The sequence below is a fragment of the Typha angustifolia genome, chromosome 1 (assembly GCF_048772165.1).
Source record: "Typha angustifolia cultivar Huaian chromosome 1, ASM4877216v1, whole genome shotgun sequence".
Taxonomy (NCBI): Eukaryota; Viridiplantae; Streptophyta; class Magnoliopsida; order Poales; family Typhaceae; genus Typha; species Typha angustifolia.
This window is the reverse complement of record NC_133239.1, coordinates 10,830,359-10,846,076: the sequence shown is the minus strand read 5'-3', so window position 1 is coordinate 10,846,076 and position 15,718 is coordinate 10,830,359. Positions and strand designations below refer to the sequence as shown.

Here is a 15,718-nt window from a genome sequence, read left to right as displayed (position 1 = left end):
TTTCACAACCAAACAGAGATGATTCAAGAATTTACCTAATTCATATGATCCAAGCCATTGAGAACAACCACAACTAATAGAATAACATATCAATGAGAAATGACATATAATAATCTCAATCAGGAGGTATCACACTATCATATACTACATGACCTTTCAGTTGTTATTCTAAAATACAATACTAATTTCATAATAATAACTAAATATTATAATAATCTTATTTTAGAATATAAATATTATTTTTTAAATTACATATTATACGACACACTAACTCTACTTTATATCAGATCCAAGAGTATTTACGATAATTTTATAAACAACAAAAAATATATCTTTTTTCACTCTATATCATATTAAACATAATTATTACATATTTAATCGTATAATAGAGACATCAATTTGGGAAAGGAATACATATTTTAGAATTAATTTTATTTCCAAAGTAAACAAGCCCTAAATTTAATATCAAATACAAAGCCATAAATGTGCAAGTAACTCTCCTTCTTCAGTGACTATTAAGATATAAGACTGTAAATCATAAAAGAGGTAAGAAGGATAAGACTATACATGAGAAGCAAAATATTATTGTAGAGAAGCAATGAAGTCAGAGTGGCATTTCTCAGAAGCAGCAGCACTCCTCAATCAGGCAGCAACAGCAAAGACCAGCCATACAGAATTTTGACCTCAAGAGATGAAAAAATATATATATAAAAAGATGGCCACTTATTACCATCAATTAGAGGGATGAAGAGAAAAAGAAAAAGCTCAAGAATGATGAATAAACTCTAAGCAATAAATTCTAGCAGTGAGTTTAAACTATAAAAGCTTTTAGAATGCAAGTTGAAATATAGTCTTCCATCCTTTGAAGATATCAAGCTACACATTTCCAACACCTGTTTGCATGAATCAAACAACAACAGCTCAATGCATGAAACTAAAAGGGCAAAGAATGAGATTATACCACCCTTTAAGAAAGGAGAGGAAAGAATCATCATCATCATCATCATCATCATCATCATGGGAGTGGTAATATGGCTGAGATGCTAGTGGAGGTGGAGGATGATGCTCATCAACCAAGTAATCCTGATAGCCACTGTGGGATTGGTATTGGTAGATAGAATCACTATGTGATGGTGGAGCATGAGGGTTTCCATGTCCTGCAAATCAAATTTCAAAACACAGGAGAAAGAATCCTTCATTAATCATATGCTACATAAAGATGTATAAATATTCCCAACAAGGACCCATCAACCCTAATCAAGCAAACATTTAGAATACCCATGAGAAAAAGAGCATATTGAAGTGAACCATAAGAGAGGAGGAAGAGACTTAAGTAGGAGAGTACTTGTTGATCTCTCTCTCTCTTCTGTCTTCTAATGTTGATCTAATGCCTCTTTTGCATAATAATTCAGATGATCTTGATTTGATTTCTCAATTATTTAATTATATTTCTTAATGGTTAGAAATAAATTGGATAATAATAACTTGACAAATAAAAAAAACTAATAATTAGAGAAAAATGAAAATGAAATGGATGGAAGTAAAATAAAATAAAAAAAAGTATAGAAGCTTTTAGCTTAAAAAGGTGCCAAGAAGTAATCTCAAGGTTAGTCATGCAAATAACGAACTTTGAAGGGCTATAATGCAAATAACAACAAAAAAGACTATTATCCGACTCCGTATTTGTGTTTATCCGGGAAAAGAAGTTGGCGTTAAGTTATCCGAGAATTAGATAAGCATGCCTTCCGAACTATGTAGAATTAGTCGGCAGCTTCGAGAACTTATCCGCGTTGCCTTCCACGCGTCCGCATTGTCTTACTCTCGAAGGCAAACTAATCACCGGATATCCCCACCTCTATCCCGCTTAAATATTCGTGCTATCCCATCCCACATTCCTACCAAACTCCACCAAGTTCAAGGTTATCAGTTCTCACCTGATCGATCTATTGCCCGCGAGGTGTTCGACGAAAGCCCCCAGCCATGGAGACGAAGGAAGGTAAAGAAGGAGGCGAGCCAGCGACGTGGGGGACGAAGCAGATGGGTCCTCCGGCGGCTCCGGCGGCGCACCCTCAGAACCGGGAGGCGGCGATGTGGCGGAGCCGCGCCGGAGACGACGAGCCGCCGCCGTATGTGCTGGAGAGTGTGCCGGTGCAGAGGTCCAACGCGAGCCCGATGGAGCATATACTTGATTACTTCAATACCTGGACCAAAAAGGCCGAGGAGCTCTCATCCAACATTTGGCACAACTGTAAGTTTCATTTCTCAGAGAAATTTCCCTAATGAATGAAGAGAGAGAGAGAGAGAGAGAGAGAGAGATTAATAAGATTGTTTGTAATGTGGGCAGTGAAAACGGCAGGATCGCCTTCGGGGGCGGCATGGGGGAAGCTTAGCCTGACTGCAAAGGCGTTGACCGAAGGAGGATTTGAGTCCCTCTACAAGCGGACTTTCCCGGCCAACCCGGCCGAGAAGCTCAAGAAGACCTTCGCCTGCTACCTTTCCACCGCCACCGGCCCCGTCGCCGGCACCCTCTACTTAACCAATTTCAACGCCGCCTTCTGCAGCGATCGCCCGCTGTCCTTCACCGCCCCCTCCGGCCAAGTCGCATGGAGCTACTACAAGGTGTATATATATACTTTCATATTTCATCACATCTAAACAAGTAATAGTTTAGATTAAGGGTTAATCACAATTACTTAAATTAAGCGCATATACATAAATCACTAAGATATTCTTCTTTCTTAAAGTTTAAAGCCTAATTATCTATCGTTAATTTTTAATAAAATGATAAAGTTATATATATAAGGGCAAAATAATTTTTTGTTGATTTATGTTGACAAGTGGAATTATGGCATTTTTTAGACTGTTTTAATGATTATGATATTTTATAGAATGTAGTGGTTATTATAATATTTTGGGAGTATTAAATGATAATTATGTAGAAATCTTTCTGAAACTCATCCGAGTTGATAAATACATTTTAGAACTTGATTATTAGTTAGTCTTATTGTTTAGTCTTAATTTTTCAGACAGTAATCTTAATTAGATATAGAAAAAAATAAAAAATATTTTATTATTGAACCAGTTTAAGAACCTCTACGGGTCTTTCAATGAGTTCGAAAACTCAAAGCAAACATGGCCTTAGCTACTTTTATTTATATGCTACCAAGGGTTCTATGCATTGACGAAAACCCTAAAAATTTTCTTGTCATATAACCAGATGGACTAGAATTTGAATACATATTCCATAGCGAGTCTGATGAATTTGTTATATCTTTGTCAGGTCTTCATCCCTCTAGCGAAGATCGCCAACGTGAATCCGGTAACGATGAGGGAGAGCCCACCAGAGAAGTATATCCAGATAATGACGGTGGATGGCCATGACTTCTGGTTCATGGGCTTCATCAGCTACGACAAGGCGACCACGCATCTGCTCGACGCCGTCTCAGAGTTTGCGGCGGTGCAGCAGGGCAGTACTACTACTTATCCCCCTGTTTCTGTTCATTAGAGATGAAGAGAGTAGCTTCATTTGTAACTTCTATTGTCTTTGCATGCATGCTTGTACCTTTTAGATGCAATATAGATGTAGCACTCTGTTCAGTATATACATGTACCTGCCATGTTGATAAGTATACAGTAGTATTCTCTCTTTCTATAAAGTTTAAAACAATTGAAGTGAAAGGGATCAATAATGGGACCTGAATAATTCTAAAAGTTCTTTCATACCTCGGTAACTGTTAGGTAACTATTAGGCTAGAAAGAAAACCCTATTGAAGGTATCTCTGATGGTAGTGGGAATTGGTTTGATGACAGTGTAAGGCTGTTGATGAATTATTTTTGGAGTTCTACAACAACCTTTGGTATTCCAATGAGAGCCAGAGTGCTGACATTGAGAGCTATAGCCTATTATCTCAGATTGACTGGGAGTGCTTCCTCCTCTTCCTCTGCTGCTTTAGAAATCAGAAAGGCCTTGTGGTTTTCAGCAAGTATTGGGACATGGTGGACCCTAGCATTTGCAGTGCTATTTACTATATTTCTTTTATGCTATTTTGCTGGCCAGTTTGGATCATACTTTTATTGCCTTTATTCTAATATATATATATATATATATATTCTTATGATGCTTGCTCAAAATTGATATGGGAAAAAAACTCATGATAGGATGAGTTAGAATGCTATTATTCATACTCTATTCACTATTCTCCATGGGTTTTTTTTTTTTTTTTTTTTGTGGTTGACTCTGATTCACTCTACTCCCATTGTTATCTCTAATTATTGGTTGTCTTACTCTTGGATCTTGAACTCGGAACTTTGATTACATTAATTTACTTAGGCGAATAGCAAGGATAAGAAGGGGATCCACCTCATAAATTGGGACATTGTGACTAGATCTAAAGCTGAGAGGGGCCTTGGATTGGAAACCTAAGACTAGCTAAAATGATAATGATTGGTCGGAATGTTTTTAAATTCTTACATAATTCTTTAGTTTTTTGGGTGGCTTTGATGAAGCTTAAATATGGGGCCCTTGACCCCTGGGCCGTTAGGACCAAGCACAGGTCCTTGTGGACCTGACAGGCTCTATGGACTGTGGTTCGTAATGTCAATATAGTTTAGCTAACTGACATTAATCATGTTATATAGTTTATGTAACTCTAGTTCAAAGATTACTAAAATATTCTTAAAAAGTTCTGACCTAACCTAAATACCCACAAAATCCTTCTTCTCCAAACTAAACCCTAACTCCACAAAATTTAAATCCTCTTATTTATAATTGAATCCTACCTCACAAAATTATAATATCAAAACCCACAACCTATAAGAATTTTCTAAAATTACTACTACGTATAAGCCTTAGAAGCTTCCCTCAATTTTACCTTTTTTTTTTATCTCTCTAGTTCAAACCCTTTTTTTCTCCATTTTTTTCCAAATTTTCTTGGTCTCCGTCTCCATCTTTGAGATCACAAGTAACAAAATCGGCCTGGCGTTTGGGAAGCTCTAAGATCTCCATGGTTTGGAGTTTGGCAGCTCTAAGATTGGCTTGGTATTTAGGTGATGTTCTTCATAGTTTTAAAAAAAAGCAACAAGTATGGATGTTCATATTATATATAAAATTAAAGATAAGTACAAGTGTAATTTAGGAATGTTATAAATTACATAGTGGATTATAACAGAATATTTTCTTTCTGGTATCATTCAGTTTGATTATGATTAGATTAAGTTAGGGTGTTAAATGAATATTATTGGGAAAATGAGGGGTCGTGTAATAAAATCTTCAAATAGATAAAATGTAAGGTGTAATTTATAAAAATCTCTTTATGTAAAAGTCATTGAGATCGAGACCGGGTTCAAATTTAGGTGGATGGATGGAGAAGGTTATGGAACCCTAAGGTTCTTCTATTTAATTAGAAAGCAATGTGGGATTAGAATTTCTACTTCTACCTTTCTTTCTAAACTTCAAATTGGGCCGAATGATCCTTGTTCTATGTGTGAGCTGTGGGAGAAAACTGGTGACCGCCTCTTCTATCACTGTTGTTTTGCTACTAAGGTTTAGGGGGTGATTGCCCAAACCTAGGGTGTCTTTTAATTTGGATTCTAACTGGCTCTCTTATGATTGGGCTCATATGGAGGGCAACACTACTAAATTCAAAGCTATTGTGGGTATTGGATGATTTGGAAGGCCCAAAATTAGCTCTACTTTGAGAATATCAGATGCAAGGCTGCAGCTACTACCTGGCATACCCTAACTATGACTTAGGAATATTTTAATAGGAGAGTTGGAGACCAGATTGAAGAGATGGTGAAGCTGATCACTGTTAATTGGGAGAGACACCCTACTGAGACTCTCAAAATCAATGTGGATGGTGCTTTAACTCAGGATCACTTTGGCTTTCTAACTTTTGCTAGTGTTAAACCTATGAACTGCTGCTCTTTACTTCCAGTGGAAGCCTTTGCCATGCTGCATGTTGTGGAATGTGTAGTGGACAAATAAGTGGCCAAAGTCATTTTTTAGTCTAACTCAAAGATCGTTATCAGTGTCATTAACAATCATGATGAAGGGTCATGGTGCTTCTAGAAAATTGTGGCTCAATGCAGGAATTTGGAATTATTTTTTTTCATATATATATATATATAGAAAATGTAATCACGCTGCTGATTGGGTAGCTCATAGAGGTAACTGAGAAATATTTTGTATCGCGAGGAGAATAATTTATCCCCTCGTCCTAACTTGGATTGTATTATCCCTTTTGACCTTTCGGGGGCAGGTTATCTTCGTAAGAGTAACAATAAATAGATGGGTTAGCGGCTCTTTATATCAAAAGAAGAAAAAGGAACAGTTTGCTATTTTAAATGGGTGTGTTTTATTAGCCTAAAACAGAGGATATGTGCATGTGTTTGAATTTTCTATGAGGGGTCTATGGTTTGAGCTTGTTATGGTCTGACTTTTAGGGCTAATTTCTTTGCATAATCTGTCAAAAGGAAAAGGAAAATAAAGAAAAGGATTTGAATTTTGGTTGCAGGATATACTCAGGAATGTAGGTTTGTCCTTCAGGTACTTCTCATGCTGAGAAGTGATGTTCAACTTGTACAAACTTTTGAGAACACTAGGAAGGTTCTTCTTCACTTGTAGAATTTAAAAATAATAATAATAATTTATTTTAGTATAAGTCTGTTTAATTAGTATAGTAAGTAAACAATTATTTTCTCAATATTAATTTATTAATATCTACTTCTCTCTCATCTCTTCTTCCAATGTTTTTATTTATTCATAATTAGTTTACCCTTGAGAAAGTATTGCGTCAATTAATTATTATTTCAATCACTCTGTTTTTTTTCCTCAGTTTCTTCTCTTCCCCTCTCATTAATCCATTGTAAAGAATACTTTAGTTATTTGCTAAATTATATTACATACTATAGTTGTTTGTAAAGAAGTATTATAATAAATTATATCAGTATAACTTCTCTTATACAAATATAATAAATGAGTATACCTATACCGGTATAAAATTTATTTATTAATATTGAGAAGACATCTTGACTAAACAAAAAAATTAATTCTCTTTGATATATAAATTAGATAATCCGATCAACTTTTCTAAAAGATAGATCATAATAAATTTAAACTATAGATACAAATAACACAGCGATCAATTACGATTCAACTATTGAGCTACAGTGGACAGCGGTCGGCCTAAAATAAAATAGATAGCTCTTGCTTACATAGAACCTGGAAGAGGCAAAACTAGATCAGATCCAGTGTAGAAGAACAGTTGCCCTAATGCTTGTGATAGTATGCCAAACAAATAAACATGAAGAAAGTAATGCACTTTACTGTCACAATCCCTTTCTAGTGTATGTTTTTTGGTTTGTGAGATTGTTTCTCTCTCTCTAATATATATATTTATATATATATATATATCCTAGATTCTGGAGTTGGATGGCTTCTTTGTGTTGGTTCTCTCCTCTGCAAAGATTCCTCCCTGCTGAACTGAGCAAAGTTTCCTTTCTGTAATGATGCAGTAAATTTAATGGGTAAAACCACATCCTTTGAATTATATCTTAGCAACTTGGCATGCAAATTATTGGTGACCAATATATATATATATATATATATTGCTTAAAAAGTTCTAAGAATAAGAGTGAAAGGTAGAGTAGAGTTTGAGAGTATGAATAGTGGAAGTTATTCGAGAATAAAACCACAAGCTAAGTCTAAGAGGAGAATAATTGTCAGAGAAGAACATCATTTTACATAGGTTAATTTTTCACCCTCTATTTTGAATATAAAATAAATAAAAGGAAAGTTACATTTTACACCCTCTATTTTGACCATTTTATATAGTTCGCGTGTCGGGGTTTTGGTGTTTATATTTCGAACCTCTTATTTTAGTATTTAATTTTTGGAAAAATAGAGTAGGAACTTCTCTTTTAAAGGCTGTTTGGTGAGAATAAAGTCAATTGTAGGTGGCCTAAAATATAAATATTAAGAAAGTAAGGGAGGAAGTGTTTCAGGGTTTGAAATGTAATTAATTCGAAAAGAGGAGAAAAAAGTCGTCGGGGAAAGGGAGGAAAAAAAAAGATGCGATTTTTACTCAATTTTTGGAGCTAAAATCCAATACCAACATGGATTCAAGTCCTATACTTCGTCTCAGACGCATCCATCTCGGCCTAGGAGGAGGAGTTCCCCACCGCATCTCGAACAACACTCGACTCGCTTGGGCACCATGAAGTACATGAAGCAAGCCTTGCATCCGGCGGCGACGAGGACCTGGGCAGAGTCGGAGGCGAAGCCTCCGTCGCTGCCGCCGCCGACGACGGACTCGGCGGTGGAGGACTCGTCGCTTGAGAGGGCGGAGAGGTTGGAGGAGTAGCCGGTGGTGCTTCCACTTCTATCGCCGACTTTGCCGACGTGGTCGGAGGTGCTGTCTTCGTCGTCGGAGGAGGAGGAGATGGTGGTGGTGATGATGGTGGAGGTGGAGATGCGGGGGTCGGTGGTGGTGGTGGTGCCGTCTTCCCAGTTGATGTAGTAGATTTTTCCGGTCTGCAAATGGAAAAAAAAAAAAGGTGGGATTTTGTAACAAAGGGGCTGCTTCTCGAAGGTCGAACAAACAAAGAAAAGCGAGATAGCCGAGATAAAGGGACGATTTTGACGGCGGAATCCAACCCAACACGATCATTAAAGAGTTGGGTCTACTTCGTTCATATGATCAATAATGGGAGAAACAAGCGAAAATAGATAACCGAAGAGAGAGAACCCAGACCAAGGAAAGATTTTGACGGCCGAATCTAATCAGGAACAGCCATTAATGAGTTGGGTCTACTTCATTTCTGATCAATAAACATCACTCAATCTATCTTCGACTCTGTTTCTAAAAGAAAGAAAGAAAGGAAGGAAGGAAAGAGAGAGAACCCAGAAATAGGATTTTGGTGGCGGAATCGAATCCAGAACGGCCATTAAGGAGTTGGGTCTGCTGCATTTATGATCAATGATGGAAGAAATAAGAGAAAAGAGTACAAAACCCAACCCAATCTACTTTCTACTTAATTTGTTTCTGATCAAAAGCTAGAACAAAGAACAAAAAGTGAGAGAACAGAGACAAAGGAAAGATTTTGACGGCGGGATCGAACCCAAGACACGGCCATTAAAGAGTTGGGTCCGTCGCATTTATGATCAATGATGGGCGAAACAAGAGAAGCGATGCATTTATTCTTACCCTTATGTCAAGGCATTGCTCCCAGTGGTAAGGGAGGGCGACGTTGGAGTTCAACTCGAGCTGGACTCCGCCGCTATCATCGCTGGCTTCGACGAGTTGCGGCGGCGGAGATGGCGTTCTGGTCGGTCTTCTACCAAGAGAGCAGCTTCGGAGAGAGTTGGCGATCATCTCGATGGTGGGAGCACTCATCGCCTAAGGGCGAAGCCAAGAGAGAGAGAGAGAGAGAGAGAGAGAGAGAGAGACCAAGAGAGGATTCCAAATTATAAAAAAGCTAGAGAGAGAAAGGGAAAGAGTGGAGATTTTGGGAAGAATTTTTGTGCGAGGAAGTAAGAGTCGGAGAGAGATATACTTAACTTGTATTCAAGCGGATTTCCCAAAATCTCCTCCCAAGTTTGAGAGAGAGAGAGAGAGAAATTATATAATCTTTGTAAATTTATAATTCACACCCTAAGTTTTCAGTATTTACAATTCAAGTCCTAATTATGGGTAGTGAAATAGTATATTCAAAGGTGATTCTCTTGAATAATAAATACTGAGATATTATATTTTAGTAGAGTCGGCTTAATTGCCCAATCTATTTATCGTAGAGGATTAATCTCATTGCTTAGTCTTATATTATATAAGCTCGTGACTAATAAAAAAAATTTAAAAAGGACTATTTTAATCACCCACTCCTCGGATTGCGTGGGCAAAAATATTAAGTAATTATTTTTCGTTCAACTTCGCTCTCTTTTTATAAAGATAAAATAGGCTACAAACAATGTAAAATTGATCATGTGATAAGTGTCCTTTTTAATAAAATAATTAAACAAATAATTAAGAGATTTTACATAGTTGAGCAATCCAATTGAAAAAAGTGAAAAAAAAAATGAGTAATAAATCAGGGTTCCAATGGTAACTATCTCTCCTATATTAAATGACAAATATTTCCATGTCTTTTCTTTTACATTGTCAACTCCCATCCAACTTTAGCTACCTCTTTATGGTTATTTCTGTCTGTCTATCCATAGATCTTGTGTTGCTCAGGTGTGTCAAAAAAAAAAGCTCAGCCACTTGATCATTTCTTGCTCATTTGAGCTCAAATCTTTGAGAAGAGAGTCCAATAAAATGAGCAGAGAATGATCATTACTCAAAGGCTCAAGCCCAATTGATCCTGACATTGTTACTATGTTTCACATCACTACAAAACTTTATTGAGAAAAAAAAAAAGAGAGAACATAATCTAGCAAGCACTGAAGAAATTTCTCCATGGTTAGAAATGATCATAAAATGCTGGGACAGGAATCCGACAGCAGGAGTCCAATCCTTCTTCTCCACAATGTGGGGTAGTTTCACACCAAAAGAGAGACATTGCCAGGAGTGACCACCAGAACACATGAAATGAATCACAAATTGGAGGTACAAAAGTATGAATGAGAGCTGAAGTAGTGAGCCAACAATGGCAATACCTTTTTGGAGCAATTCTTAATGAAGGAATCAACTAACATTATGTGTCATTATTATCCCTTATTCATAGTCCTTGATTGATTCATTCTTTTGTAATTTAGAAATCCAATTCTATACTTGTGATTATACCGGTAGGTCAACTAACATGCATAGTTAATGTTATCATTTGTAATAAGAAATTAGAAGGTAGGTTATGAAGTCAACTTGATAGGGCCAACTCTAAGATTCCAAGCATCATCTTAGTCTTTGTTTTGATGGTCAATAAATGCCCACAGGATCATAAGCTTGACAAGAAGTCATCCACTAAATATACAGCTGATAAATAGCTATAAAGAACATAGAGAAGCATAACTAGATGAGATCAACCATTGGATCACACCATATGCTTGTAATAATCATTGTGATGACAATCCTCATAAAAGATTTTATTAGTAATTCCATATCCTGTAGATCTACTTAATCTCAAAACTTCTATGATGTTACATATTTTTACCTAGAAGATCATCACCATCAATTCAAATCAAATGGCTCTACCTAGAAGATCATCATCAGTTCCTTATTCAACAGAAGCATATAACTGTATAGGAACAGCAGTTGCTTTGGAAAAAAAAAATACTGATTGCATTATGACCATCCATTTAATGGAACCAAAATCTTACAGTTCAAATGAATTTGGTTAAAATAAAGAAGTTCCTCAGTCTTGGTCAGAAACCTCCGGCTGCCTTAAAACTAATGAACCGAATAACTGATTAGGCATCTTTCTCCCTGGTCCTACAAATTAAAAGATCGTGTTCCTGAAACCGAATTGATCAACACACCCCATATAACTTTCAAATTTAGCGTCTCTTCTTGCTTCCTTTTGCAGAGCCAGATTTTACTGGGCTTGCTACCAAATAAATGAACAGGCTGACCAAGGATAGAACAGAGACAAGTGCTCCATATTTTGCTACCAGCCTCTGCAAGCAGACAATTATGTTTAGCTTGATAGGCTCAAACAAGAGCAAAGGAAGTTTGGGCTCTGAATTTGATATATTAACTTTCAAGGAGATGAAGATTTACCTTAGCCTGTGGATTTTTGAATTGAAAAGCATGCCAATTTTTCCAAAAGGGGAATGTAAGAGCGTACAAGTTAAATGTTAGAATCAGTAAGGAACATAAAGTTTTGAAGTAAAATGTACGAGTGATGGTATACAGGTGACTCACCCATTCAAATTTCTTTTCAGGAGGCCTATCTGCAAGAATATCCAATGGAAGAACTGGAGTAGAATAAGCTTCCTATAACATAGAAGTCAACAAGGTTGAAACACATAACTTTGAACACAAAAACATAATTGAAAGAAACCATGCAGCACTATGCAGAGTAATAAAGGGAACTATAAGATAGTAAGCACAGGGCTTCAGAAAAATTAGACAGCTGCTTCATGCCTAATGCTGTCTGATCTATTTATTGGTTGCAATAAGCTGATGATGGAATACACCATTCAGCAGTGAACCAGAAATTAAAGCTTGTAATCTCGTATAGGCTAAATAGTTGTTAATTTATTCTAAAAAGTCTACCTGAAGTGAAGCCTTGGTGGGAATACGGAACTTGATGCTTGCAGGGGAACCATGGAATATGCCCTTCACTTTGGACTCCAAGACAAAGGAGTGAGAAGCAGTGGAACCACTAGAGGTAAAACAGCTCAATTTCATCAAAAGATTGTAAGAGAACAGATCAGAACACAACATGTACATGTAGTAAAATAGGAGATACTCACGCATCGAGCCTTTCCCATGACTTGGTAATGCTGCCAGAGACCAGATCGAATGTATCTTGCAACCAACTATCATCGTTAAGGTTCACGTCATATGCCGTCCTGGAAATGTTGTCAGTTTGGTAAGGGTGTGACATATATAACATAAGGAACTTTTTTTTGTTTTCCTTTTCGCAGAACATCATAACTTTTTCCAATTTGATCAGACAGTAAATGCATCATTGCTAGATAAATTGGCACCAAGGAATTTAGCTTCAATTAAATGTTCTCAACTTATCATTACAATTTGCCTTAACAAGATAAGATATTATATTTTAGAAAAAATCACTGATGTTTTCTCCAAAAGTTCTGTTTGAGCATGGTACATGCAACAGATATACTCACAACCAGAAAAAAAAAATCTACAGCAAGCTAATATAACAGCACTGTACATCTTATACACATAAGTTCATAACTAGCATGGGTAGATATAATAAAAATCAGAAGCAATTCGAAAGATTAGATAGACTAATGAAGTTCTAACACCTACACAAAATTGCCCGATCATTCGTTAGACAAGCAACGACTCAAGCATAACATTATGTTAACAGTTAATTGTCTCACAAAATAGGATCAAGCATCGCATACGTATCCCGAAATTTTTAATATGATTCATGAATAGAATGATTGAAAGGTGTAGGATCAAGCACCCAAATAGTGTTAGCACGGACTTTCTGACAGATGATACTTTCAAGTTTCTTGATGCAACTATCATGAGAAAACCAGTCTGTCCAAAAAGTAGTTTTAAACTAGTAGAGCAACCTGAAGAACTGCAGAACACAGATTGCATGTCGGAAACATCCACATAATAGACAATAATTGATACTGTGAGGTAGTCGATGAAATCTAAGTGGTGGTGCACAAAGCAAGAATTCCTTCAAGAGCACAACTTTTCTACTCTTGAATTAACAGCACTACTCTGCAATTATGCTGAGTTTGGATTTTCAAAATAAAGATTACACAGTTAAAATAAAATTTAATTTATGCCTTAAAGTGCAAGGTGGCAATTGCACTGAGAAGTGGGCAAACTGGTTACCTGCATAATACAGCAGAAATGCAAAAAACCCACTCTAGGTGGTTCACACATATCAGGTTGTCAAGGGGCAAAGCATACACTGGTTCCAAACTTCCAACCATATAATTCGACTAGAGGTTAGTCACTATGGGCATCACTAGGTCTGTCAATTAGCAGTCTAGTGAGAGTCAATGTCTAGGTTACTAGAACCAATTTAACTTAATTATACTAACCCAAAAGTCTAATTATGGACAATCATTTTGTCGTTATAATTGATGATACCAACAAATAAAGAAGCAAGTGTAACGGTAAAGAAACAATAGAAGAAAGCACAATCCAATAGAAGAAAGCACAATCCAACAGAAGAGGGGATGCAACAGCTTAAGAGCCACGCTTCCCGATTGGTCTATTACCCATGCAAGTTTGATCTAGGAACAGTGTCAAATAGGATGAGTACAATTTTTTTTAATTCAGAAAATTTCCCATGTATTCCAATTTTGGATATCTGAAACCACATATACATCAAACACATAGAAAGTCTTCAAGCTATTTTATGCCAGAAAAAAGAAGAGAAAAAGCTTCAGCCAAGAAAATATTCATAAATAGAACATCTTATGTTCGAGTTCCTATAATCGTTAGAGAAATGGTGATCGCTAAGAAATGGATACATTATCCTCGGACCCAAATTACTAGACTACACACTTAACTCATTACTGTTATCAAGATCCAGCAGTGAATCACCGAAGTTGAACTACAATTTTTAATAAATTGATTCCTTTCCTATTGAGTGGCGAAAAATATCACAGATAAATGGATCAACAGTAGAAGAAAAGGTCACGCAGTAATTCAGAATAATAAAAGAAAATCTATCATTATATCTTCATAATTTGATTTAAATGAAAGACAGAACAGATCAAATAGCAACTCGATCAACCGAATCGGGGCAGGAAAAGAAAGCCATAAGGGGAAACGTACGCGGATCCCTGGTTGTAAAGATCGATCGAGACGGAGACCCTCTCGGCGCCGGACTTGAGCCTGGAGAGACTTACCTTCTTGTGCGCCACCATGAAGGGAGAATCGGAGCTCGCCATCGCCGGCGAGTCGAGGAATAGAGAGAAGAAGAGGAGGAGGAGGAGGAAGGGGGATCCCCAGCTCTTGGTCGCCATGGCTAGGGTTTCAAAGCTCTTCCTTGCTTGGATCTCGAACCAGAGGGACGAAGTGAGACTTCGAGAAAAATTCTACTGTACTACTCTCATCGTCCTAAAACTAAAAGGAGATTTGATTGGTTCATCGAACTGGGTCCCAGGGTAGAATGGACTCGATTTGGTGAGTTAGATTGGGACCCATCTTTTCTTTGTTCTCCATCCCTATTTAATTGGTATTATTTTTATTTTATTTTATTTTTAATATTTCCATAATTACCACTGAATTTGTTGAGATCTCACTTTATTTATTCCCGTATGATTATATTTAAACTAATCATAATATTTTTTATTATATTTGATTAATATACAGTAAGTTGTAAATAATTAAATAAGCTTTCTAACGCATTAAAAATAATATATATTAAATTTTAAATAATAAATATATAACATATATATATAATTATATTTTATTTATTCAAAATTTAATTGGTATTATATTTTATGCGTCTGAAAATTTATTTAATTATCTAAAATTTTATGCCTAATATATTATCTTTAAATTCGACCAGTAGATTCATCAAATATGTTCAATTTATAAAATAATATAAATAAGATTATAAATTGTGAAGTGAATTTAGATCCAACCACATAAGATAAATATAATTTTCTCTCTTTTTAATATAATAATTGTGAATAAAATTAATCTGCCCTTAAATTTTAAGATGTCAACCAGTTGCTATAATTTTAAATAATCATAGTTAAAACTAAACTTAGATTAGAAAAATAACTATTAGACCCTTCCATAAATTATTTGAAATGATATAGAAACTATCTAATGTTAGTCAAATCATAGTACAAGGAAAAGAATATCTTCATGAGTAATAAATGTTTTACATTCTAAAATTCAAGGCAAGGATATTTTAATTATGTTTAACTATCATTAATTATAATTCTAACAGACTTTATTTTGAAAAGCAGTGCCAATTATGATAATTGAGAAGATTTTAGTGGCACTTAATTAAAACCCTTTTTTTATTTTAATTTTTTGCATAACATCTTATGTTTTAGTGATTTATAGTTAACACACCATTTTTTATTTATTTTGTAGTTTAT

At 35.9% G+C, this 15,718-nt stretch overlaps 3 protein-coding genes across 3 annotated transcripts; 1 reads left to right on the top strand and 2 right to left on the bottom strand.

Annotated features, from left to right (window-relative positions):
- The first annotated feature begins 1,785 nt into the window (after positions 1–1,785).
- On the top strand, positions 1,786–3,652 carry LOC140760765 (GEM-like protein 5). Its single transcript, XM_073097769.1, has 3 exons — positions 1,786–2,248; positions 2,345–2,619; positions 3,281–3,652. Exons 1-3 carry the CDS (start codon positions 1,981–1,983, stop codon positions 3,503–3,505), a joined length of 768 nt encoding a protein of 255 aa, XP_072953870.1. The 5' UTR covers positions 1,786–1,980; the 3' UTR covers positions 3,506–3,652.
- Positions 3,653–7,699: 4,047 nt separating this feature from the next.
- On the bottom strand, positions 7,700–9,624 carry LOC140767586 (protein CURLY FLAG LEAF 1-like). The gene is made up of 2 exons (XM_073107600.1): positions 9,207–9,624; positions 7,700–8,533 (listed from the first exon to the last, which is right to left on the bottom strand). Exons 1-2 carry the CDS (start codon positions 9,393–9,395, stop codon positions 8,141–8,143), a joined length of 582 nt encoding a protein of 193 aa, XP_072963701.1. The 5' UTR covers positions 9,396–9,624; the 3' UTR covers positions 7,700–8,140.
- A 1,426-nt stretch (positions 9,625–11,050) lies between these two features.
- Positions 11,051–14,713, bottom strand: LOC140760461 (uncharacterized). Its single transcript, XM_073097432.1, has 5 exons — positions 14,436–14,713; positions 12,410–12,508; positions 12,210–12,318; positions 11,712–11,927; positions 11,051–11,608 (listed from the first exon to the last, which is right to left on the bottom strand). Exons 1-5 carry the CDS (start codon positions 14,624–14,626, stop codon positions 11,489–11,491), a joined length of 735 nt encoding a protein of 244 aa, XP_072953533.1. The 5' UTR covers positions 14,627–14,713; the 3' UTR covers positions 11,051–11,488.
- Positions 14,714–15,718: the final 1,005 nt, after the last annotated feature.